Here is a 27,169-nt window from a genome sequence, read left to right as displayed (position 1 = left end):
AAAATATCAGCACTGGAAGTACTCCTTCCATCTCCAAAGTTCATTTTACCATAAAATCTCTTCTGAAGCTATCCACCTTAAAACAGATAAAGCAAATTTTAAAAAGTATCTATTAAACTCATATATTATTAGCACATTTTCTGCCATTCTGCTGCTGTTAGGCTGGAGTTCACCCTATGTTATATGGCATAGCTGTTCTCTACATGCATAGACCACAATAAAAAGTGCAGAAAACTGTATTTCTTTTCCCAGAAAGCAAAAGAGCTGCAGTGCACCCAGCTTTTCCAAGCAAAAGCACAGTGCTTAAGTTTAATAGGTGTGATCTATACAGACAACACTTTAAAAGAAAGGCACTTGAAACACTCCACAATACATTAGTACTATAGAAAAACAAAGGTATATGGAATATACAGCCCTTGTGGCCACATTAGACTCCCCTCAAATCTAAAGGGAAGTCATTGAACATTTATGCCCTGTGTTAGGAAAAATGCTGCTATGAAAAATATTCCCAAAGTCCCCCATATGAGCCTTCAATCCCACTGAATACATCAAACCCAAAACTTAAGCTGTCTTATGAAGACCACCACATGGATCCAAGACCACGCCTAAGCAGCAGCAGTGTCTTCCACCATTCCAATAAATGCCATTACAAAAGAACTATCAAAACCCCCAGATCCTACACATCCACTTCCCAGAACACAGTGTAATTCCCCTTGTTTACCAGGTATCTACATAGCTTCCATGAAGACATGCAAATCCTTCACTTCGTGATGAATTGTCAAAAGAACGAATCCCAAGACAACACAAACACTTGTAGTGGAATATTTTTTTATCTACATAACACTTTCCAAAGGTTTCCCTTGGTAGTAAAATTTCCAAGTTAATTAAATACCAAAATCTACGGACTCAACCAGGATATTAGGGCATCATATTCAAAATCGACAGGCTACAAGCTACTAGCGCCTTCTTCCTAATGGAGAAAATCTCACCCAAAAACCAACCAAACAAAAACCCAAACCAAACCAACAAACAAAAAAACACCACACCAAAAAAAACCCCACCAACAAAACCAAACAAAAAATCCCAAAGTGGTCATGTAGCACCTTCTACTCCAAACTGTGCTCACTTTTCTCAAAACATAATGAAGAAAGAATGCACAAGTATGAAGTACTATGAAAATGAAAAGTATAGAAATCCGGTAAAAATGACTGCATACAACACAGGTTATAGCCAAAGCTGTAGGGTTAGAAAAGATGAAGAGTCTGACAACCATAACCAATGCCACTGAATGCCCTGTGTTAACAGGGAACACCTCCCAAAATCAAACTCGGAAAAAAAGAATTAGCTCCATTGTGTTCAGGAAAAAAACAGAACAATTTTCCCCTAAAATTCTCAAATACAAGAATAGTCTTCAGGGAAATGCAGCAAAGTATAGTCAGTGTGGTTTAATGGTAAAGTTATTATTTATTAACTAACATTTAGTTTGCCTGTATATTTATCCTGCCATTAGGCACATCTTTAAGGAGCTCACAATGGAATTCATAGACTGGAAAGACAGCCAAGTATTCAACTTTAGAGCAGTAATTTGGTACCTCTTCTGACTGAGCTTTAACACACTAGCTTCCCTATAGAACTCTTGCTAGCTAGTCATAAAAATTAGATTTATTTTTTCCTGCATTTTTTTTTAGTTTTACATCAAACCAGTATAAAAGCACAAGGTTTTACAACATCCATAGGCCTTAATCTGTTCTTCTAAAACTCAATGCCAGTTCAGGCAAATAGAAGGATTTGTACATCATATAAATCACAGGCAATAAGGTAGACTAAGAAACAGTGCAAATTAACTGCAGCTGACTAGCAACAATCTTCTCCCCCATTCCCTACAGCTGCATTAGCCACATACTGAAGTGCTGCCCTTAAATATAAAATCAGATAGGAATGCTCTAAGTGCAAGAAACAGCATTCAGCAAAAGTCAGCTGACTGGTCACACTCCATGTCAACACCTTAAAAGCTTCTAATAGCATTGCTGCTGAAGCATCTGGATTAATGCTCAAGTTCTAGCACAGCAAGGCTTGTCATTCACTGGAAAAGACACACCAGCCAGCTATAAAGTGTCCACCTTTGGTTAGAAATAGCCAATAATCAGCTTCATCTAGAAAGCAACAAATAGAGCTAGGGCATCCATTCTCTTACCTGGATAGTGAGGTATCCCTGAGGGGGTATCACCTGAAGGGTAGGATGCGTCTGACTACTGTACTCTTTGGCAAACTCCTTTGGGAGGTGGCCGCCATAAACACTGAAGTACCATCTTCTGGCCAAACTGAACAGAAGTCAGCTCTATAAAGAAATGATGCCAAGAGTGCTACGAAATAGGCTCCATGAGCTTGAGATAATAATGAGATCCTACAGAGAAGTACGCTTTGACCAGTAACTGATACTGTAAAGTACTATGAGAAGTATTTATCTCTGTGTTAGTCTGAAAATCCAGAAAAGCAGCCTGGCAGACAGACTACCTTCTAGCTATGTCTCTTGGTAGAAGAATCCTTTAAGGGATAAAGAAAGTGAACAGAATAGTCCTCAACACCTACTTTTCATCAGCGGTACTAAATGGGACCTTATGGAATGGAGCACATTAAGTTCCAAAGTTCTTTCTGTACTTCAACCGGACTTTGATATACCTCCCAATATAATATTGCTATAGATTTCACCTAAGAAGAGGCACAGTGGGAGAGACAGGATGCTGCAAGTGTGTATGTGCTCTTTACTAATGTGTCCTAAAATTACAAACTTTCACTCTGAACGAGTTGGTTTGGTTTGTTTTTTTTCAGTAGGAAGCTTATGTATGAAGTTATTGAGAAGGCAGCACCTCAATCTTTCACAGAACACATTTTCATACATCTTTCTGTGAAGACTTTGATCCATTCAATAAGAGGTCCTGTACAACATTTCAAGTTTCTCCTTTGACATCAAAGATGCTTATAGCCAAGTTATCTCATGATAAAAACTATAGCCTGGAAGTTTCCCACCAAGTCAGAGCTGCCCACATCTACCTGTGTTATCTGTTATAGTAGCCATACTTGTCCTTCCACAGTGTGCTCTCAGATTTACCCTAAAACTCTGCAATAATTTCAACAGGAAGGGTGTTGAGCTTTCCCATGTTAGTAAGTTGTATTTGGCAAGAAGCTCCTGGTATCCTGCCACCTGGAACTGCAGTGAGGTGGAAGAGTAGGCTTTGTGCCTGAAAAGGCCCAAACCCTGGAGACCTTGCCTCTCCTTCGACATTTACAGACTTGTTTTTCCTGCACAGCTCTGTTTTCCAGGGATCCTGGAAAGATCAAAGCTGTACATATAAAACCCACAATTGCCTCTACAATGCCAGGTCCTGAACAAAAAGATACTTGTCAGGAATATAGCTATAATCCTAGAAAAGACAAGCTGTATTTCAGATTGGAGGTACTAAACATTTTGCTTCCAGCTCTTGGTACAGTTCTTCTGCAAGAGTTACACATCTGTTTGCACAGAGTACTTAGTTCTAGAGATGCTAGTTGCAGGACAAATGAGTTCTCCACTGCCCACTTAGAGACTGAGTTTGCCAACACACTTATATGATACAATATTAAGCTGACCAGCTGGAAAGCAAGCTTGAAAGTCTTAAAAAGCTTCAGAAGTATTTTACTGCTGCCTTTTTTCTTTCTCTTTTTTTTTTTCAATCCCACTGTCCATGGACAAACAGTTAAGAAATATTAGGAGCTGCTAGCCAACATGAACTTGAGAAGCATGCATACTCTGTAACACATTTTCCCCCATGCAGGCAGTATTGTAACCACAACTTTTCCACTATGCAACAATTAGGCAATAACCTGAGCATTAACAGAAGCTGACTTGTGGCAGAAAGAAGCCCTACAGGTTGGTTTATCCTGTCCTTGACAAGTCAATTTGTCTTGAACTAAACCCCAATACTGAAATTAGACTGCAACAGAATCTGCTCAATCTTATTCAAAGTAATCTCAAATCTCTCCTCTGGCCATATGGTCTTCAAACACATTAATTGGCATGCAGGTTTTTCAGACAGCTTCTTCCTTCAAAGATTAAATCTGTACTATCTAAGAAAGTTTAATTCTGAAACATTAGCAAACATCTGCACTCTAGCAGGACAAAAGTACACATTGTAGATTGTCAAGATTGTCTGCATTTGGGAATTTGTGGCAGGTCAACTGCATTGATGGGAAATGGAATGAGTTGAGCTTGTGCCAAACACATTTTCCATCAGAACCCACTAAAGTAGGCATGGACAGTAGCTCAGCTGGCCTGCAACTCCCACATAGCCTAACACAGCCCACAGAAAAGGCTTCATTACTGACTATTGCCTGTTTCCAAAGAAGACAGAAACAATTCTACCACAGTCTTCACAGAAGTCTCTATACTGCACAAACTATTGCAGTACTAGTATTATTTTTAATATGTAGAAATTTGGTGCAGTTGCCAGGACTGATGATAGGAGGCAGTGCTTGTGTGGGTCATTCAGGTATTTTCTAAAAACTCTGCTCTAGTAAATCATGTACCACACCAGGAACCATGAACTCTATTTAACACTAACCCAAAGAAAGAGTGCACATCACCTCATGTGTGACTGCTCCTGTTGAAATGCTTTACCTTAATGTTACCTTAATGATTCAGAAGTGTATCAGTTGCACTGTTGCTAACAATATACTAGTAACCTGCTACCAGTATTTTCTCCTTTCCCTGTAGTAGCTGCACACCAGCATTCTGTAAAAACCTGGCACCACATATGCTATTGAGAGTAAAAAGATACACATTTTAAATCAAATGTAGTATAAGAAATGAAGAAAAATTAAATTACTTCAACAAAGCAATGTTTCTGAACCAGAATGTTACGAGAACAAAGCAGGTGTACACTTACAAAGATTTATAAGCTCTGTACAAACACCACAATGTTGAATAAAGTCCAAAAGAAGAGGCACTGAAGAATTCTCACATTTCAATGTACAACACAAAGGGCACAACTCTGATAATGTCTGTGAACACTCTTCAAAGCGTCAAAAGCTGAAAGATTTCTCCTGCCCAGCCCAGGTTAAAGCAATTTTTCTGGAGGCTTGCCATACTCTGTGGGAGGCAGGTAGGGGTGCAGCAACAAGCTGGATTTAAAAGATCCTCAACTGGAAGTACAAATACAGAGAATGATGTTTAAAACTGTTAAACCCCTGGAGAGAAGCAGGAAACTCTCTTTATGACCCCCAGAGTATTTGTTTTTCCAACAGTTTCCCAGCTCAGCTTGAGATTCTCAAGGGCAGCAACAAAAAAAATTTCACTTTGCCCAAATTAGTTTTGACTGGTCCCCAGGTTCCCAAGGTGATAATTTAACACCTCATTAACAAGTGCATTATTGGAGGAAATTCAAATGAACCGATTTTAATGATAATTGAATGTTTTCAGCATCAGCCTGCAGAAGGAGTATTTCCCCCTTGGAGTACAACAGCAGTCACTGCTTCCATTTGTGGATCTACTGCTGGCAATGAATGGCAAAGTACAGACTTCATTTATAAATATACCATAAGCTACTTAAAATTCAGGTCCAGGTGCTGAAACATGGGCTATTCCTTTATTACTCCTTATGTTTGTACGTGCATATAGTTGTGGTTTGTCTTTGGAAAGAAAAAGGTAATGTTACAAAATGTCCAACTTCAAGAAACTTACTGATTAGGCAGATGATTGAACTGCTGAGGTCCTTTCTTCATGTGAGGGCCTGATTAACCACATGGAAGTTAAAATACTAATTGCAGTCTTTTCTCCTCCAGAATTTAAGCAGCCCATCTGAGCTTTGTTTGGTTTAGTTTCCCCCCCTAGCATGCTTCTCCCTGGGCATATTGACAGTATAACAATGGTCCTGAATTCTGAACAGCTCAGTTATGCTCAATTCTCTGCCAAGACAGCTGTACGTTCTTATTACTTCTGGTTATAATTGGCTTAACTACCTTCTCTGATTTAACTCACTCAATATTGTTGCACATAGCAATGGCAAGAGTAGAATTTTTTTTTTTAATGTTTTCACTGATGAGGTGGAGTCAATTACTGGCTCTTCACAACTGAGATGCTGAGAAAAATACCAATCAGACTGTGTGCTGCTGACTGACCAGCCTCCAAAGAGCAGTTTCCAACAGTTTAGCAGCTGGGATGGCCAATGCAACTGCTGCCTCCACTGAACTGTGTTGGATAATAATCCTTCATTTCTATACAGTGCTCAAGACAACATTCACTCAAAATTTAAGAGCCATCTTGGGCAAGGTCTATCCACAACTCATTCTATGCATGCTATGTATGGTGCTGTGATTAGGTGTGGGATATTTGCCTCCTAAAACTCACATGGAAGTCAGTAAACTCATTACAAATGTCAACAGGTATAATTACTATTACTGAGTTAAGGTCTGTGGAAAGAAGTAGTTCACCTCTTTTACAAGCCATTAGTACTGCCAGCTGTAGTTCAAACTTAAAGGACACCTGGCTTTAACGCTGATCTTCAGTTTTAGTACACAGGAGAGCAAACTCAGTTTCAGCTCTGAAGGTGCTTAACCAGTCCCTAGACTGGTTTCACTTTGCATGTTTTGATTTGCCTGAATCTCACTTGGGTTACTTATGATTTTCTTCCACGTGCCCCCAGCAATGTTATCAGGGCAACAAACAGGCTGGGTCCTGAAGAGCTACAGTGATAACAGAACTCCAGTTGTACAGGATGTATCATTGGCTCTTATGTAAATAACAGAAAGAAGCCAGCTGGATTCCCAGTCCTAGTGAGACTGTAGTGGCAAAAAATCCAGCTTTCAACTCAAACCAAACCATTGATGCTGAAAAATTCATCACGACAGGCCAAGTACTTAACATCATAAATCAAAACAATGTCTCATTTACCATGACAAGACCCAAGCTGTCTCATTTTCCCTACAGTCAAGTTAAATAACAGCAAGAATCAAGTGGCTCTATGCTACAGCTTTCCAGAACTCCATTCCAAGAATCAATTTGTCATCTTTGTGTATGTGTAGTATGACCCTGAAAAGACTGCTTATTGTGTCTTTTTATTATCATTGTTTAAAAAGCTCCTTTATCTACAAAACTATATGAAATTCATTCATTTTGTGGCTGAACAGAGCAAGAGCAACATTCACCAAACTGCTGACAAGCATCTGCAGCACTTTTTCATTAAAGTTTTCAACCGTAGTGACTCTGAATTGGAAAACAGTTCCAAAAGGTTTTTGCAGAAAGAAGCCTTCTCCATCTCTCCTGCTCACCTTGCTCTACTATATATCAAAGCCAAATGTGATGATATACAAGACATGTACATTGTCACCTGAGTTCTCTGAAGAGTCTATATGCTCAACATGTTCAACACTCTTGAGGATGTCTGTTCCTCTGAAGAAATTCTCAAAGGGATCACAGATCAAGTATGTTTCGTTTAAGACCCCATGATGGTCTTCTAGCCAATTACAGTGCAAGACAAGTCATGCAAAGTAAAATAGGACAGAGTATTGATCTGATAATGTAGAGGAGCTACAATACTGCAACACTACTACCAAGAACCCCTAAGGTGCCTCTGCCATTGCTTTAGCTGTTGGCATGGTTTTTTGCAGTCTGGATGAAGGAACAAGTAAAATACATATATATATATAGAGAGAGAGAGATAGATATATAATTCATATATAATTCTACTGCTGTAACTGTCTTCAGGGTGACTGAAGTTTGCTAGTCACGTACATGCATACACATTACAAAGAATTAACAGATTAATTTGAATAGAAATCAAGACACAAGAAAACTACTGTCCCAACTCAGGCAGCACATCTCCACATAAGCACATCTTACATTCTCTGTTGAGAAGCTTTTTATAGCATCTGTATTTTGTCTGTGCTGCCTCCTACTAATATCCTATTTAGTTGCTGGCAACTTGCTGGAAAAATCTGAAAGGAGACATTCACTTTTTTTAGTAATGTAAAGTTTTAGTAATTACACCACCTTATATTGTAAGTTTAGAGTCTTCAGATGCTTCTTTAGATTTAGAATTAACCTAAAAACAATTAACATATTCTTGCAAAATGATATACAGAACCCCTTTCATCTTCAAAAACTACTCTGTTCCTACTACTTATTCCTCAGCTACAGACTGTCTCAACCTGACATGACAATTTCCACAATAATTTGATGCCATGGAGGACAGCAGGTTTTACAACATGGTATGTGGTAAACAGAAGCAGTCAGACAAAGAAGCCGCAAAGGCTCTTTTCAAGAAAGCATTCTTGAAGCCATTAAAAGATTTAGCTGTGGTCCAAAACATGAGGTTGGGAGCTAGCCATCTACTGTTCTGATTCCAGCTCCACTCCTGTGCTCTTGTAAAACCACTGCACTATCTCAGTTTCCTTCATCCATTCATTCAGCTTGACTAACTTAAATGCAATGAAATTTTTGTAGTACACAGTCAATTCAGAGGTGCTTACCAGTCACCCAGTTTAACACTATTTCTCCACTTGTCTTTCACAGTTAACAACTATTACCAGCACCCATCTACTCCTTATTTATTCACAGTCAAACCAACTGCAGGCAGTGGTCCTCCAGAGCCCACTTGTAATTCCACAGAATCTAAACAGAAGTTTTTCAGCCAAAGCCCTTAAACAAAGAAAAACTTTTGTCATGCTATCACTAATCAGCTGCTCAGTTCATCCAACTGAACTTTCGCCAACTTCATCCACAGAAAATGTCTACACAGTAGTATTATCTCTAAAGCCTTAAGGCAATTAAAAAAAACGCATGACTGGGAAACAGCACTCTGCAGAAAATAAACAGAAAAGCACTTTCATGCAGAAATCATCCTGTGAGGTGCTTATCTTAACTCAAAGTTGACTTAGATGCTTAAAGAAGCCAGTAACACTTTCACGAGACCTGTAGCTGAGAAATCCTTTGAGATTTGACAGGGTTCTGGCTATCCAGATGTTAAATCCATCACTTACGAAAAGTGCTACAGCTCATATAGAAAGTGGACATACTTCGAAATGAAATACCTATCGAACACCAAAAACCACTCATTTTCTCATTAGAGTGCCTAGGAATTCTGGTACTTCTTGGTACCAAATTAGCAGGATGTAGCTTGACATGCATTTTAAGCAACATGAGAACAAAAAAGATCTTTTGAGCTTATCTTTTGCCAAATTCGTTCCTGATCTGGTTTGCCTTTCAGCTCAGATGGATCTCACTGGCATAATGGCAGGAGAAGTCTGGAAAGGAAGTTACTTCCATTCTCCTGGCTTGAACAAATACCACACTGTAGCCTCAGAAAGAGACAAAAATGCCTGAGTTTAAATACTGCAAACAGAAATCAGTTACACATTCCTTGCTTCCTGTTTCATTAAGCAAAACAGATACTGGAAGAAACCCAAAACAAGCAACGCCTAAGCAGACCACAGATTGTTGGCAAATCATCAGCTATAAAAAGCTCAAACAATTACTTTTAAGACTACAGCAAGACAACTTTTTGTGTAGTTTGACGCTTGCTTAATATCTGTACTCAAGAGCAGGGAGTCACCTCTTGGCTCTTGGTACAGGTCTCTCACATGGACCACTCAGAAGCACTCAAAGCTAGCACAAATGCAGGCTGCTGTCCAGCTGTACTTGCCTCACTGAGGATGTGTCTACTGAGCAACCACCAACATCAACTGCTGGCACTTAACCCTGGTCTCAGATAATATAAGCAAACCAAATGAAGCCTATTATAACAGAAAAATTCTCAAGTCATTTCCCCAGTGAGCTTTTCCACTGTAAGTTATCCAACAGGTTGGTTGGTCAGATGATGCATGTTCAAAAGCCAGTTCATTTCTTCAGCATACACCACCACCACCTTGTGGCCACATGCCTCAAGCTCCAAGAATTCAATATTGCAGTCGGAATTCTAAATGCCTCCAACAGATCCTCAGCAAACTACACCAGCATCCTGTCTAAGCTGCTCACAACTTTTTAATTACCTGTGAAGAGGCAAAAGTATCCTACATGCAAACCATTTCAGTTTCAAGGCAGCTTAAAGAGCTATTTACTTCATGCTGTAACAGAAGGAAGCCACAACCCCATAATCAAATGAGACAAGAATTTGTCATTATGGCTTTGAATGCCCAGAGAGTAGTACAAATTTCCCTTTTACTTCTACAATGAAACAGGAAAACTAAGGCAATAAAGACAAATATGCTGAATTTCTTCTCCTAGGCCATTAAGTTCACCGATTTTGAAAAATATACCTCTAGCTCCCCAAGTAAAAAGGGATTTCAGAAACATTTCCATATTTACTTTAACTGAGATGCAAATATAAGAAAATAGTGCCTTAGACAAGACTAAGATGACTTACCTCTAGCTGAAAACTCTTTATGCTGTAATTAGGCTGATCTGCCAAGCAGAATTGTAAACTGGTTTACCGATCCAGAAATTCCAACCATACGTGTACTAACAGATAATTATGAAAGCGCCCACTGAATGTGTTATCTGTCAAAGTGATAGAAGCTCTTTTTGGCTTCCTGTTTCTACATGCTTACTGCTAGAAAGACTCACCAATAGTTGTACCATCTTCACCCATAATGCACTTCACGGAGGTGATGATTTGCTCCACAACAGGAGGTGACATTGACGTTGCATATGCAGCACTGTGAGAGTATGTCCTGAGGTAATCAATCAGTTCCTAGCAAAACACAAGAGGCATCAGACATAGCCTTCCCAGCACTCAGAGAAATGCTTCTGTCATATCTTTAATCACAATAAAACAAGGCACCACAAAAAACTTCTTTCAGAATGCCCCATAAGAGAACAAGTACCTCAAGGATTAATTTAACAGTACAAGAAATAAACAGCTGAAATGTGAACAGCAGGGACATGACAAATAATAATGTCACAGGGCAAGAATGTGTGTTGATCAAAGACAAATGTCTATGACAGACTTGTTTAGCTAACACCATCAGCAGTGGATTGAAACAAGGGTTTGCATTATGTTTGTATTACTTAGGCTGTGCCCAGGGTGAGTTTCAAAAGTGTTCATTACAACAGTAGGAATACACAGAAAATCAAATAGTGGGGAGCAGGATCCATATGTGCTTATGGATCATACTCAAAATACTTTTTTCCCCCCAAAATCCACTAAACAAGGGAACAGGTCACAAAATCTTCTCTCTCATTCATCAGCACAATATAAATAAAGCAGCAGGTGTAATTTAAGAGCACAAGAACCTCAGCCTAACCCTTCTGCGTTTCACAGTTAAACACATGCTATCTTTCCTAGAGGGCAAAAGCAGGTCATATAGGAACAAAGGACCAACACACCTTTTATCTAGGCTGCTTGTTAATGGTAATAAAACCATGCTAAAATACCACCCTACCAAAATATTATAAACATCAGTATGAATGCCAGGACAGATTCTGTCTTTTGCTACCATAAAATGAATAATGACAACTCTGTAGCTATCACAAGCTGCAAATGCATTATAAAAATGTGCAGAAGTGTTCTGTGGCTGTCTGCCTAGGGCCAGAGTTAAATGAAAGGAAGTTGTAAAGGGACTTTGAAATAAACTAGGTAAGAAGATTTAAGGCCTCTTACCTCTGAAGCAATCCCTCAATCAGTAGCTAAAACACAGTTGCAAAGGACTCTTAGCTGCTTTACCTTATGCCATGGAGTCAATCCCACTAGCTCACTACCTTTGGAAAAAGATTTATATGATGTTTTTTTCTGGGGAACTTGTCAAAGTAGTTTTCATCTAACTGCAGTTAACACCCTACAAGGAATATCTCTAAGTTCCATCTCCATTTGGGTTGGTGGAAGTAATTATCCCAATTAATACGTAAAAAATTATTGTCCTGGTAGGAAAATGATAGAATTTTACCCTCAAATGAAGCTTAGAAGCCTGATCTATGAGATCAGATATTTTAGGATATGGGAAAGGTGACACAGGGAATTGTCTACACTATCCCTCTGAGAATTAGAGGTTTGGCAAAGGCAACACCTTCTAGCTGTACTTTCCAATGGAAAGGAGACAGTAGCCAAAAAAACCCCCCTCAAAAGCCCCCAAAACCCCAAACAAACAAAATGCCTAAACAAATAAACAAAAACACCAAAACAATCAACCAGCCAAAAAAGAAAAATGGAAAAGATGTCTTTTCAGAAAGCAAACTGTTTGCACCATGGGGAAATCAATTCTACCAGACCAATCTAAGAGGATCTTCCTCCAAACAGGTTGAAAAACTTAAGCTTTTGGCATTCTTCCTTCAAGTCTCATTAAAAGTAACATCAAGAAATCCCAGCTTCCTGGCTCCTAGCAGTTCCTAGAAAGATATTACATCACTACTGTACACTCTGCAAAATGAGATCATCATGTGAGACCTAAATGATTATGAGGTATTTTACTAGACTAGACTCTTCTGCACTGCAGACTTTCACAGTATTAGATAGTATGTAAAATTATGAAACAAATGGACAGTAGGGTACTTGATGAGTAGATTAACTTTGAAATGCTTAATGAAGAGTTCCACCACCTGTCTGAAATGGACTTCACCACCAACCGTGAGATTCCCAGCTTTTTACCTTCTTGCCCCCAATGTATCCTCCTGCAGCTCCAAAGCTTTTGGTGAATGTTCCCATCATAACATCCACATCTTCAGGACTGAGTCCAAAATACTCCACTACACCCCGGCCACTGGGACCCAGGGCACCTATACTATGAGCTTCATCAAGGTACAGATAGGATTTGTACTTCTTCTTAAGGGCAATCACTTCAGGCAAACGGACTATGGATCCCTCCATACTGTTAAGAAACAAAAATTCAGTATAAGTTGATTTCATAATTGGGACCACCTTATAGAGCCTAAAGTCACTAAGCTTTCATTTCTTCACTCTTTCAGTAATTACAAACACCTAAAATTTGCTAGACACATCACAGTCTGCAGAGATGCACCTCTCCTCCTTGTACCTGGGGCCCAGATCTCTACTTTCTACCTGTTCAGCATGTCTGGGATACTGACATACAGACTAAACAGTAGCGGCAACAGTAACTTAGGGCACAGGAATGTGTTCAGTGATAATTCATTTATAAAATTATCTCAATTTTACTTCTACCCTAATGTCAGTATTCTGACTTGACATCTACTTACCTGATGCTTCTAAGAACTGACTAGGCTCCCATTAGTAACACTCCAAAACACCCCATTTTGTGCTGAAAGTCACCATGATTTAAATGCCTAACATAGCTATGCCTACTGCTCCTATTCACTCTTTGCAAAAACTTTAAATTGTGCAATTCCATTCACACTAGCATAATCTAATGAGCACAGAAAGAATGAAATGGACAAGCAACTTAAGACCTCAGCTCTGAGAAAAATAATCCGTTTTGATTAATTAATTTCTACAATCTAATCAGGATGTGGGAAACATTGTGATAACACCAGGTGCAGCTATAGTTCTAGCAACAGAAAGCCCAGGATGTGAGACATACACAGTGCAATTTAATTCACAGATGAGACTAATGAAATAACTACGAAGTGACAATATTCATAGTTTGATTTGGCAAAGAAACCCAAAAACTAAGCATTTAGATCTCATGTGGAGGGTCTTAGGAATATAAAGAATAGTTTGTACCTGTATATTCCTTCCACCAAGATAAGAATTTTTTTCCAGGGCCTCCGTGTACGAGGTTGCCCATGCACAATAGCATCTTTGAGCAGCTTCTCCAGGCTTTGCATATCTGCGCCAGAAATTACTGTTAAATGGTACCAAAACAGCTACTAGCTTGAGCTTTGACATGACTAAAGACAGCAATACTCCAGAAAGGCACAAATTGCTCCAGGGTGGAGGACAGACCATACACAAGTCAATAAGCACAGGCTTCATCTACCTACAGGCCCATGGATGAGCTTGAAGGGAATAGGTAACTGTATGAACTCCAAGGAAGAATGTCATAATTCTAAACTAAAACAGAAGTTAGAACATTAGGCACAAACAAAGAAAGCGGGGGAAAAAAAAAAAGATAAAAGGAAGATATCTCATTCTGATGAAAAGAGAAGGCAATTTAGGTAGTAAGAATGTCCTTGTGGATAGAAATAATTCAGAACAGAACAACAGAATAGAGCTAGAACACAACAAGTTCAAGGATAATCAATTAAAGATAAGTAGAAGATAGACCAGAGTGCAGGAAAATAATCAGGGCAAGTGTACTTTTTTCCTTTGTTTACAACTGAAGGTATTGGAAGTGTGGAACAGGAAGCTTCTAAACCAAAAGGAGAAAAGGGAAAAAAGAGAACCACCAGTGTAGGAAAGCGGACAATGTTCAGCATATCAGAAACTAGACAGATGAAGCTGTTAGGAGAAATGTATTCTGAAATCTTACTAACTTTAGCTACAAACACTTGACATGAGTCCTAAGAGACCTAAGTAATGGGAACAAATACATACACGTGGAATCAGTCCTGAAAAAAAACTGAGGAAAGGAGTGAAGATGGGATTAATCAAAGCATAAAAGCCAAGTGCTGAGCAAGAGACAGATCTAAACACTAGGGCATGAAAAAGAGCACACATTAAATGAAAAGAGCATTGGTAGACTAGGGCAGTTGTAGCGGCAAGAGGAACTTGTGAACTAGATCTAGACTAAAAACTACACAGCAAAGTAGGTCAGTTAATGGACTGTTAAAGGACAGCTAGCATTAAGAAAGTCAACGATGAAGAAATCTGCAGTGTAGTCCCTATCTCCAACAGGTCTCTCAATGAAGGAAAGACAAGGTTAGTGCAGTTAGGGAGAACAGTGGAAAATAAACTTCTACTCTGATTTTTCAGGAAGGAGGGGAAGATTAGTCTGACCTTAATAAAAAAGACAAACTACAGAATAAAGCAGGAAAAAAATAAAAACATTGAACATGGAATTTCAGGGGAATTTTTCATTCCCCCCTCCCTCCCACTTCTAAAAATCTGAGTATGAATGAAGCCATTAACATCTCAAGAAAATGACGTTAAAAGGGCAGCACAGAGTGTAACAAGAGTAAGACTGAGAACACATACAGAAATATGAACTGAACATCATCTGGACAGGCCAAGACCACTGTTTGCATTTTGCCTTGATTCTAATCTGCCATTACATTCTCTTCCACAGAAACCCACCATCTAGAATGTTTCTAGAATATTCCCCAATTTCCAGTGCTAATTTGTACCCCATGCTGACAAATCATCTATTTTTCATCACAGCAGCTTCTAAGTCCTTCTCCTCATAGCCAGAACTATGTTTGTCACCAATGTTCTCTGAAATTCTGCAACTGGATGTAATGTTCAGAAGTATGTCTATACAAATGCAGAAGTTGAATGCAAAACTTTTGTGATGTTGCTCAGCAACCAAAATTTACAAATACATTATGTATTGGTTTGGCACGGCCTGGTTTTATGTAGCAGGGGGGCCACAAAGGTGGCTCCTGCGAGGAAGCTGCTGGAAGCTTCCACCATTGGCAGAGCCAATGGCTGATGGCTCTGAAGATGGACATGCTGCTGGCCAAAACTGGGCCAATGAGAGAGGTTGGTAACACCTCTGTGATGACATATTTAAGACGAAAATCAAAACGAAGTCACAAGGTTTTTGATTCTAGTCAAAAGAAGAGGAGGAGGTGAGAACATGTGAGGGAAAACAACATGGTGACACCAAGGTCAGTGCAGAAGGAGGGGCAGGAGGTGTTCCAGGCGCTGGAGCCGAGGTTCCTCTGCAGGCCGTGGTGCAGACCATGGTGCAGCAGCTGTGCCCCTGCAGCCCGTGGGGATCCACGGGGGATGCAGAGATCCACCCGCAGCCCGTGGGGATCCACGGGGGATGCAGAGATCCACCCGCAGCCCGTGGGGATCCACGGGGGATGCAGAGATCCACCCGCAGCCCGTGGGGGAGGTGCCCGTGCCGGAGCGGGTGGATGCCTGGAGGAGGCTGTGATCCAGTGGAAGACCCGCTGGATAGAGAGGGCCCTGCTGCCAGGCTGGAGCAGCCTGTCCTTGGGGGACTGCACCCCGAGGAAGGAGAGAGCCCCGGCGCAGCAGTTTGGGAGGGCTGTGGGCCCGTGGGAGGGGCTCACGCTGCAGCAGGGGCGGTGCGGCCGCTGCTCGGGAGAGCGGACCCACGCCAGGGAAGTTCAGGAGAACTGTCTCCCATGGGAGGGACCCACGGCCTCACAGGGGAAGACTCCTCTCCTGGAGCAGCAGAAGGAAATCTCAGTGATGAACTGACCAAACCCCCAGGCCCTGTCTCCTGTGCTGTCGGTGGGAAGGAGGGAGGGGCAGGGGGAAGGTGTTCTAAGGGCTTATTTTACTTCTCATTATCCTCCTCTGATTCTGTTAGTAACAAATTCACTTTACAGCTTAAGTTGAGCCTGTTTTGCCCTTGAAGTGTTTCTCCCAGTCCTTATCTCACTCATGAAGCATTCGTTGATTTTTTTTTTCCTTTTCCCTCCTCTGCCCAGCTGTGGCAGGGGAGGGTGAGTGAGCAGCTCTTGTGGGTGCCTGGTATTGGGCCAGCATCCAACCACAACAAATTAAAAAGAAAAAAAATTAATGTTACAATAAGCTCTACTTTTTTGTAAAACAAATTATTTCAAATGATAGAAAACAAGAAAGAGTGAACACAAAAGAAACAGTAAGCACAGCAGAGAGAATCCACACTATCAAGTAGGACAAAGAAAAAAAAAAAATTCAGTCACCCAAGTTTTGCTGTTATCACCACACACTTCAAAGAGAGCAAGAGCCATGGTGATCTCAGAGACTGACACTATAAAGAGTGTTAGGAGTACCTGAAGAACGAAGGTTGTGGCCTTACTAGTCAAGAACAACCAGGTACCTCTTTCATCAAGAGTGAGAGAAGGAAATCCTAGGTAGTTTTAACCTGAAAGTTATTATAAATACCTCCTTTGGAGGAAGATGAAACTAGGAAGTTAAAAAAATCTGTGTATTTTGGAAACAAATACTTAAAGCAAGTAATTCAATAAACTTAATCTACACTTCATGTCCCAAAAATTCTTTTAGTACTACATTGTGCCAATTCAATGTTTAGTCAATTCAATGTTTAGCTAGGACATCTGCAATCATAAGCTTTTGTTACTGTAGGAGCATGTTAGCATCTAGTTCTAAAATTAAACTTCCTTATCCCCCAAATCGTAACCTAGGCCCCAACAAGACTGCATTATTATGTGACACAGACTGTTAGAATAGTCTAACCATGCTGAGCTACCCAAGCACGGTAGAACAAGAAACCATGTTAAAACACCAGTGCCCCTAGAGTTGCCAAAAGGTAGCATGTTCTTCTCCATATGCAGAAGATGTAAGCCAGAACAGCTTCAGGATAAAAGTGTTATTAGTTGGGACTGAACATATAAAAAATATCCTATTCAGGATGATTCTGCTTTCAGTAGCAGCAGACTTCTGACCTTTCAGGTAACTAGCAATTGATTTCCTTGCATGAAATTGGATTTCCAACTGTTAGAAGATAAAAAAGATTGTATTTGATCTATAGCATCTGCAGAAAGGCAGAGTCCACCATCTGATACTTACTGTTGTGCTTAAAGATTCGAATCGTTGCTCCTGACAGTCTTGCTCCAAGCACTAGTGATGCATGATTCAGTTCATCACTCAAAATCAGACAGCCCTGAATTAGAAGAAGAAAGAGGAAGATATTGAAAAGGTTGTTTCACAGCCAAGCATGTAACACCTTTCAGCTCTGAAGTGCTTCAAGATCATTTAAGAAAAAAAAATTCTATCATAAATGCAGCTAGTCCAGGCAAGACTTGCTAAGACCCAATTTGCAGCCTTATTATGGCAAATAAAAATACACAACTTCTCTTAACTGAAAGAACCACTCAAGTTTCACTTTTGCTGGAAGTCCTGCAGATGAATCTGCCTGAATATCTCATGCTGCTGCTGAGTACTCATCCTCCTATGCAGTCAGGTAAAACAGGGAGCAGAGCAGCTTACCACAGTTCACTCAGCAAGTCTACAGTGCTGCTAAGAAACAGGACACAGAAGTCCTAGATTAAAGGCCTTATCCAAGTTGCGCTATTTCTTACATTAGGAAGCAACCACTGACTAAACCCATGTGTAGATGGAGGTAATATACAAGGGGCAGAAAGTGGAAAACAAAATTGCATTGTGAAATGGAGAAGTTTTCTGAAGCCATTAAACATGATATTGAATTCATTTGCTTTTTCAAAAAACCAGATGATAAGTCCTTGGACAAACATTAAACCAGGACATGTATGCTTTGAGAGCAGTGATGATTACAGGTCAATAACTGATATGCTGAACATTCAGTCACAGCGTTACTACTGTGGACTACAGGAATGTATATTGGGGGATTAATATATAAGGGAGCAACAATATTTCTAAATAACCTTGGTCCACTCCAATTACTATGCAAATGTGCTGCAAATTTAAAAGTGACTTTGCTCAGTTAAAAATCTAGAAAGGGTGTCAAAATGATGAAGATCTAGCACTAAAAGATGGTCATTCCATGCTTCTCTAATAACAACTGATGGAGGGAATAATCAAGAGGATTTCTTCTCTGCAATGGGAATTACTAGAAACGACTGTGAAAAGCATTGCCTATAGTTATAGGAGTGTCACAGACAACAGTATTTTCTCCAAAATAAAGGAAACTGCACTAGAATTGCGATGAACTTAGAAACATTCTACATTCTGAGAAAGCTCAAGACTGGCTTTCGTCAGAAACTGCAATAAATGCCATGTGTTCATACGGCTGCTACAAACATTCACATTACATAGTTCATAGACTTTGGCATATGCAGTATGAAAATTTCCAACTAGTGTTTGCTCTTTGGAACTACTATATCAGACCATGTATACATCAGAGGGCATTGCTGTTAAACACCACTGTATCAAAAAACATGAATATAATAATTCAGTACTAGTATCCTTCTTGGAATGGTAGAAAGCTGATGATAGATTTAAAAAAAAAAAAAAATAGGAAGGAGAGATTAATAGTCTAGAAAAAGCTTTTCCATAAAAACAAGGACAAGCATTTGATGGAGAAAGTAGACCTAACAAATTGATCAGCAGCAGCAGCCTCTTTTCACCCCCTGCTAACAGGACATTCATTTAGAAACAAATTAATTTGAAACTGAAGAAGTAGTAAAGAGTCTAATACTGTCTGCCTGTAGAGGGAGGGCCATGGATCACATAAGCCACTGGCACAGCAATCCCTGATGATCATATGTAAAACTGGGTGCCGCTACTACAATAAGACTTCACTAGCATTTATGAGCTAATTTACATTTGAGAAAGCATCCAGGACAAGGCTAACAGTAACTGGAGGTAACACTACTTGGGCTCTAGAAAAACATTTTAGTGAAGATCAGGCTTACCACCACATCCTACAAGGCCTATTGAAGTGAATGCCACATTTTACCACAGAGTGCTATGGACATAAATCGTGTAATTCAGTCCTGAGCACTTAATTTCACAACCCACCTATGTATGGAAATTAATTTACTTTCTTACAACCAAAAAAAAAAATCCTTCAAGCATCATTGTTGTAACTCAACTGTCTAGTCTCTCAATCCAGAGCTATGATAAAAAGTTCCGTGCTAAAGGCAGTACAGAATGGTGTTATTAACTAACTACACTAATGACACTTCCTGACTACATTATGCTAACTACATTAATGGCACTTACTCCAAAACAGGCAAGTTTGAGAGTCTAGCTTAGCCTCGAATGGTCTAACAACTTCTAAGTAACCCTCAAATTTCCCATTATCTGTGGTCTAGACTCAGCATACTTGGCAGTGACTGTACCAGGCACATGACAACTTGGCGGTAAACAGAGGGTGTCTACTGATGAAAACTACCAGGTGCAGAAAGACCTGGTTTTAGTGATGCTTTAACAGTGCTGAAATACAACTTTCAGTCTACACCAACTATACCTATTAACAGCAGCTTCTACTAAGCAGATGCTGAAAACAAGGCACAGTGAATAAAGATCAACTAAGTAATGATAAAGCTTTTGAATTCCTTTTGCTGACTAATGCTGATCAAATTATGGCATAGAGATGGATCTAGGATAGTCAAACTGTATTTGTTGCTATTAAAAGAGGATTCAGTAGGAACATAAACTAAGTGCTTCACGATTCCACAGAGCAGAAAAAGAACAGGTGGTCCAGTATATGTGAGCAACTACACTCAGTAGCTTGTTTTTAGCTAATTAAATAGTAATAGAGGAATCCAGATATCATTAATGTCAAACATATCTTGTGTTCCAGGCAGCTTTGCAGTTGAAAACGTTAAGTAGGACATGCAGAAAGACACAAACCGTCTTAAAAAAAAAATTAGCCCAAGAGTTTAATCAAGCATGGGAATCTCTGAGCTTTACTGAGGACTACCAAAGCATTGCCAAACAGGTCGTGCACACACAATTAATTGTATACTGGGTGGTGCCAGAATTCAGGATTTATGTGTCCTTATTTGCAGACAATGAAGAAATCAAATGTGCAGTGAGAAGCAACTTCAGGCAGCCAAAAAAAAAAAACATTTAGTGAACATTCTGAGCTGCAAAATGGTTCATCTGACAAGAACTTTTCTTCACTAGAGTGTGTTTTCTGTTTGGAGTATCCACCTGAGTATAAGGACACTTGTATTGTTATAAGGCAGAAGCTTCTTACTACTTTATTTCAAGTGTACAAAAAACTAAGTATCCTCATGACTAACCCAACACAGACTGCTGTACCCATTTATGACAAGAGTTGGCTTAGTAAATGTACAAGGGAGCTGTACAAAAATAGGTATGTTACGTGCCTTGAAATTTACTGTTCAGATTTTCTCAATGGTTGTAAAACCTGTTGAAGTTCAAAGGTGAAAACTCAGGATCTGAGTAAGGTGTCTCGAGGGTATTCTCATAAGGCATTGAAGATATACAGAAGATATGCTCCACATAGAAAAAAAGATTGAGTAAGTTTGCAGGAATGAGTAATTTGTACTGACAACAACCAGCAATCTACTTAAATGTATCTGACAGTGTGTACTAAAACTGAAAGGTCTCACAGAAATCATTAATCATTTTTCTGTTGAACATAAAACTGGAGAGAAGTGGAAAGACAAAGAGCCAAAAAATGCAGGTAAAAGATATGTCAGAAGTAACACAAGTGCTCAGATTTATAGCACTGCAGAAGTATTTGACTCCAGAAAGACTAGATTTGAAGCACATCAGACTCAAAAATGTTGGTTTTTATTGTGCAAAGCATTTCATATTTAAAATTTAACAGACCAAAAGAAAAGGCACATTATTTAGACAGTGCTACTTCCTTGTTACAAAAAAAAAAAAAATAGCGTGCAGGAAGACACTGCAGCTAATCGGACAGAATCACCAGGAAGAAAAGTTGCCAGGAAGAACGAGACAGCAAATTTATAATCTGTAGATACTGCAAGAGGAAGATTTACAAAGTAGTATCAGGAAGTGAAAAATAAATAAATTAAATAAAAGGAAAATAATTCACTACACAGGGACAAAGAATTTCAATAGACTAGTAGTATTAGGGTGACAGTGAATAATTAAAAAAAAAAAAACACCTGTTCCAGTCCTTACATTATTTTACTCTATGGAGGAGCTAAGAGAACATATATTTTGCCTTAGAAGATGCAAACAAAAATTTCACTATTATTTCATTTTCCAATAACTGAAAAAACATAGTTGGAGATACTGGACACTCAGACTAATTGTCTACTGTTTTATGAGGCACACATCATGAGTCTTTACTTATTTGACCTTATTTCCCTCAAACAACTTTGGTACTTCTTCAAAGGGAGGATTTTTTAGCTGTCACTCAAAGGTAATAAATTCTCCATGTACCAATATGCAATTCAGCTTATCTGTGTATCTGACACAGTCAGTCCTTAGTGTCTCAAAAACACCAAAGTACCTCCAGCCAATCAGTCTGTTAATCAGCCACCATTTCACACACCAAGGAATAGCCTGAGAAAGCAAGACTTAACATGCTAGGCTTTTTGCCAGAGAGAAAGTTCTGGGCTGCTACTGGTCCCATGGATGCTGTTTCCAGAAGAGATTTTTGCAATGGTTAGAGATGCACACTGTGACCTACAGCTTCCACAGAGAATATCTGCAGGGGTTGCCACTGAGGAAACACAAAAGCAAACAAGTAGCTTTTAGAAAATTCAACCACTAGAATCTTTGTTAGGTGAGCTTTGGTCCATGACTTAAGCCATACCTTGCCAACTAAAGCAGGAATGTTCATAGAGTTGGTTGCAAATCCCATTCCATATGCCATTGCAGATTCCACACCTAGGAACCTGGCAACTAGCTTTTCCAGCTCCTCATGCTTGTCCAAGTTTCCTGCACATAAAACAAATGGGAAATGCAGAGTAAGCAGAAGCTTTCACTATTGCTAAATTCTACAAAAAGAATTTCCACCAACCAAGCTACGCTTTCTTTAAAGGCCCCTAAGGGAACACTGAAAAAACACCATATATGAAAACATAAGACAACTGCTGTGCAATGTAAATCCAGGGAGTCAATTTGTCCTCACTGAAGTAAAAGTTGCTTTATTGGTTAGACTAAAGTTCAATGCTGGAACGATTAATGGTTCAAAGACCTGCAATCAGATACAGACTTTGAAATACACATTCAGGGAACATACTATCATCCTCCAACTTACCCATCTCCTGCCTAGTGCTGCACACCCCAGCTCCATACTGGGACAGAACTTTAGCAGCTGCTTCTTGGCAAGCCCCAGCCTTCTGTGCAAATCCAAGGTAGTTGTAGGAACCCATATTTATAATGTCTTTTATCACTCTCCCTGTGTACCTGTGTTTTAAAAACAGCATAAGTTAGGATACCCAAAATTTAAAAACTTATTTACACCAGAAGATTATTATTTCACTTTCCTAGACTATACACTGAAATGTTAAAACTCAATAGAACTGAACATTATTTCAGTACTGCCTCTCATCATCAAACTGCAACAATCAGTGAAAAAGATTCTTTCCCTATCTTACAATCTCAAATTAATTCCCAGGAGAGTTTACATTTAAAGGTGAATTTGCTATCATATATAAAATTGCTTGAGGCTTCTCAAAGCATCTGTTGCTCTGACATGTTTCCCCCTCCATCCCAGAAGCATACAAGTTTTTTTCAATTACAAAATAACACCTCTCTATCAATTAACTTGGCAGCCCCTCAAGCGGGATATCCTCTAACCACAGAAAGGAAACACATCTGGCACTTCTGTGCTAACAATACGTGACAAGGAGAACAAGGAAGAAGTTTAGCAGAAAAAAATCTGGTTTAATTCTTTTGCCCTTGAAAGCCAAGAAGAGACATAACTAGTTTCACCAAGTACTGTGCTGCAAACCTCTTCACATCAAACTGGTGATATGTCATTTCCAATTTGTAAAAATCCTTTCATTGTATTTCCGATTTTGTTTCTACAGACTACTTCAGTTCTGACTCAAAGCAATCATGTTAGAGTCAGTTCAGGCAGCAGCATTTACTTCAAGTGGAAGAACTTCTTCTAAATGAACAGAGACACAAGCAGCAGTGCAATCCAAAGGATCTACCCCAGGTTCTTATCATACACAAAGGTATAAATTTTATTGCAGGTGTATGCCCAGGAGATCATAGTACAGTAAAGTAGCCAAAAGATTACATACAAATCATCGCGTCGGTGGCTAAATGCATTTCAAAAGAGCAAAATTCATTGATTCAAGCTGCTAGAAAGCTCAAACTAAACATAATTCACTGCTCCTTTAACCTCGCAGCCTGCAACTTGCTTTTAGAGACCCTATATTTCAAGGCAGGTCTTGCAAGTGTTTTCTTCAATTTTGACTCACGTGAATGTCCAGTTATAGTCATGGGAAACTCTCTCCATCATGTCCACTTTGGCCCCTGGCACACTGCAGATCGGACGGTTCCAGCTGTCCCGAATGCGCATGTAGAGGTTTCTGTTGTAGAAATTTTCAAAGTCCTGGTACAATGGGACAAAGTCCTGAAACACATCAAAGGCACTCAAAGTAAAAGGAAAGTATATACAATAGCAAAATTAGAGTAAGAAGAATAATTCTTTTCTGTCATTCTGGTATAATGAAAAAACTCAAGACAAAACATAAAATAACCCCCTTCATTAAATCCTTGGGCATATAATCTTTGCAGGAGAGGTACAGTCAGCCTTCAGAATTAAGCAGAGCAAGGGAACATGCAATGGCTTTTTGGCACCAAACAGCATACACTGCTCTACTGAATACACAAAGACTTTTAAAACTAAGGTGCTCTACCATATTTTATTCTGTGCACAAGGAATGCATTTAATATAGCAATACTAGCATTATTTTACACATTACCATTAGAACTTTTCACAACCTTTTGTTCTGAATAGAAGCTAATAAGCTACATTATGGCACCGCTCTTCTGCACAGCTTATCAACACTGAAGTCCCATGTGATTTTTATGAATGAGCATTTCCTGAATTTTAGCTTCCCTTCCAATGTTTTCCAGGAAAAGTAAGTGACTGCCTTGAATGGATAACACAAGAATGTCAAACTAACTGCAGCAGCAAGGACATCTGATCACTCAAGAACATTTTTTTTCTTACTCCAAAGTCACAAGATTTCCTTTTTACTAATTAATTAAAGAAAGTTTGACATTTAGTAACGATAAGAATGCATAATTCATTTGCTTCTGTTGGGGGGAAAAAAAAAGCGCCTTTTTAATCATCTACAGAGGAAAAAGTAGAATTTATTACAAAGGTATGAGCCAGCAGAGTATTTCTTCCTGTTTTGCACAAGAAAAATGCAAACATTGTGAATTTTATTTTTGGTGACAGTATGAGAAAGGCAGAGTATCTATCTCACCAAGTACTACAGCGTCAGACATTTGTACCACTGAAGCAAAACTGGGAGCATTTATGGCAGATCTTTAATAAAAACACAAATGGGCACTGACAAGCTCTTACTTACAATGTTTGCCTGCAGGAGGAGTACTTTTTTCATTACCTTCATATTGTAATGATTTAACAACTTTGTCCTTGCAGTTTGGAGTAAAAGGAACATTTAGGTCCGTACCTTTGCATCCTCCTGCCAGCAGCTGCACAGGAAAGACCAAGCCCAAAAGTGCCAACTTCTAAGCCTAAGCACCTAAACCCATTTCTGATTTGCCTGTGCCAAAAAGGCACAAAGATATTAATTTTCATCATTTCAACTATGGAAAAACAACCCAAATTTAGCTAGCAATCACTCTTCCAGAGAATCACAAGCATGTCCTTTCTCAAAGACAGACAGTGGGAATAAAATTTCTATGCACTAACACGCACAGAAGGGCAATTATTTCTTCCATGTTCCTGTCCCAATTCATGACACAAAATCAAAATAATTACCCACAATTGTTTCAAACCCTCTGCTATGTTATTTGTAGAGGGGTGGAGGAAGTGAGATCAAAAAGAAACCCTGGCACATTAGAAGATCAATACTTGAGAGACTTGTTAAATCTAATTATAATCTACTGAGATGCTTCTAAGTATTTTCCACTCCTCTCAACCATCTATGCACAAGAGTTCAGCTTTGCAATAGTTATCCAAGCACACCAACTATGTGACCCAAGAAACAATTGATATTTTAGCCAAGGTTCTTGGCTAGGAAGGGAAGCTGGAAATGAGTCATTATACCAACCCAAGCAGGTATGCCTGCATTGATACAATCCAATCCCACTCCAGATTACTCATCAGATGAGTTTTCTTTTGAAATCCAAGCTGACAAAGCTGGAACAGTAACAAGCTCAACTGGTGAGATAAGGACAATCACCCACAACAGGTTGGCACCACCAGTATACGTAACAAAAGCATGATCTTACAAGCCAGCATTAGAACTAAGTTTAAAGGGATTTAACTGTGAAGTAGAGAAGTTCTCTGAACCTAATGGATTATGATAAAGAAAAAATGTGTCTTAAAAGTCAAGAATTCAAGGAATAAATTATGGGTAAGGGAATTCAGATTTAATATGGGACACTAGCTTTAGTTTTTTGGGGTACCAAGTTGTAGGATTATAGTAAAGGACTTTAAGTTGAGGTATCAGCATACTGTGAACTCCTTTGTTATCTATACATGTACCCCTCCCTCCAACAAACCATCCTCAGATAGGTCTCATGAGAAAGTTCCTTGGAACAGACAGGCAGGAAGTACTTTGGCATAATGCAAAACTGGATTGTCTATTTCCTCAGTAATCCTAACCCCACTGAGGGGTTCTCAGGACCCATGCATCTGAGAACGTGTAAAGAGAAAGCGTAAGGATATTGTGCCTTTATAAACTGATACTGACTTTTGGAGTTTGAGAGCCCTCTTTTGGAGCTGGCATACAGGAGCAGATGGTCTGCTGGTTGGTTTGGGGGCTGGTTTATTTATCTCCTCCATGCTTCTGCAGTCTGGCATTCCAGATAAGAAGTAGAGAAGATAGTACAACAAAAAGCCCACTTGAATTCCTCATGCTAATTTAATGTTTTCAATCTTTGAACCAAAAAGTAAACACCTGGGAGGAAGGGATGGATGAAATCTATCAATCCATACTTTTCATCCAGAGGGTATTCACCCAGAGGGCACTGCAAGAGACTCCTAAGGCAAACTGGTCACAGCACCAAGCCAGACAGAGATCAAGAAGTTTGGAGAATGCTCTCAGGCACATGGTGTGACTCTTTGGGATGTCCTGTGCAGGCCTAAGAGCTGGACTTCAATGTCCTTGTGGGTGCCTTCCAACTCAGTATATTCCATGATTTCAAATTTTTGACACATGCAGCCACAGTGCTCTGCTGCAAAAGTGTCCTAGAGCTGGAAGCAACCACTATCACCTTTAAATGGCCTTCAGAGCTTGTCGTTTTTCCATCACATTCTCATCTTATTTCAGATCCAACACTCCTTCTAGCTGTAAGAGTCCCTACGAATATCAGTCTGAGATGAAACAGTTTCATTCAAGGAAAAATATTCTAGGAGTTGATTCTTTGAGCAATCTTCTGAATAAGCAGAGTCAAACAACTGCAAAAGTTACACTGGTTCCAAAAGAGAGAGCAAAAGCAGCAAGTTCTTTCATTTATGGAGCTAAAAAAATCCTAAACAGCTTTATTCCTGTCAATTT

The 27,169-nt window shown here is 39.4% G+C and overlaps 1 protein-coding gene across 2 annotated transcripts in view; it reads right to left on the bottom strand.

Annotated features, from left to right (window-relative positions):
- SPTLC2 (serine palmitoyltransferase long chain base subunit 2) overlaps positions 1 to 27,169 on the bottom strand; it is an 80,368-nt gene that overhangs the window by 37,638 nt on the left and 15,561 nt on the right. For both annotated transcript variants that reach the window (XR_005601948.1, XM_039552179.1), the window contains exons 3-9: positions 23,888 to 24,042; positions 22,714 to 22,862; positions 22,267 to 22,391; positions 17,589 to 17,682; positions 13,662 to 13,767; positions 12,612 to 12,831; positions 10,595 to 10,721 (exon numbers count right to left, since the gene is read on the bottom strand). Coding sequence is in view for 1 of the 2 variants with exons in the window: in XM_039552179.1 (XP_039408113.1) it covers positions 10,595 to 10,721; positions 12,612 to 12,831; positions 13,662 to 13,767; positions 17,589 to 17,682; positions 22,267 to 22,391; positions 22,714 to 22,862; positions 23,888 to 24,042 (976 nt within the window). In the remaining variant the exon portion in view is untranslated. The remainder of the gene's footprint in view (positions 1 to 10,594; positions 10,722 to 12,611; positions 12,832 to 13,661; positions 13,768 to 17,588; positions 17,683 to 22,266; positions 22,392 to 22,713; positions 22,863 to 23,887; positions 24,043 to 27,169) is intronic.

Source organism: Corvus cornix, chromosome 5 (genome assembly GCF_000738735.6).
Source record: "Corvus cornix cornix isolate S_Up_H32 chromosome 5, ASM73873v5, whole genome shotgun sequence".
Lineage (NCBI taxonomy): Eukaryota > Metazoa > Chordata > Aves > Passeriformes > Corvidae > Corvus > Corvus cornix.
The sequence above is the reverse complement of the archived record's forward strand: the minus strand, read 5'-3'. Positions and strand labels throughout refer to the sequence as shown.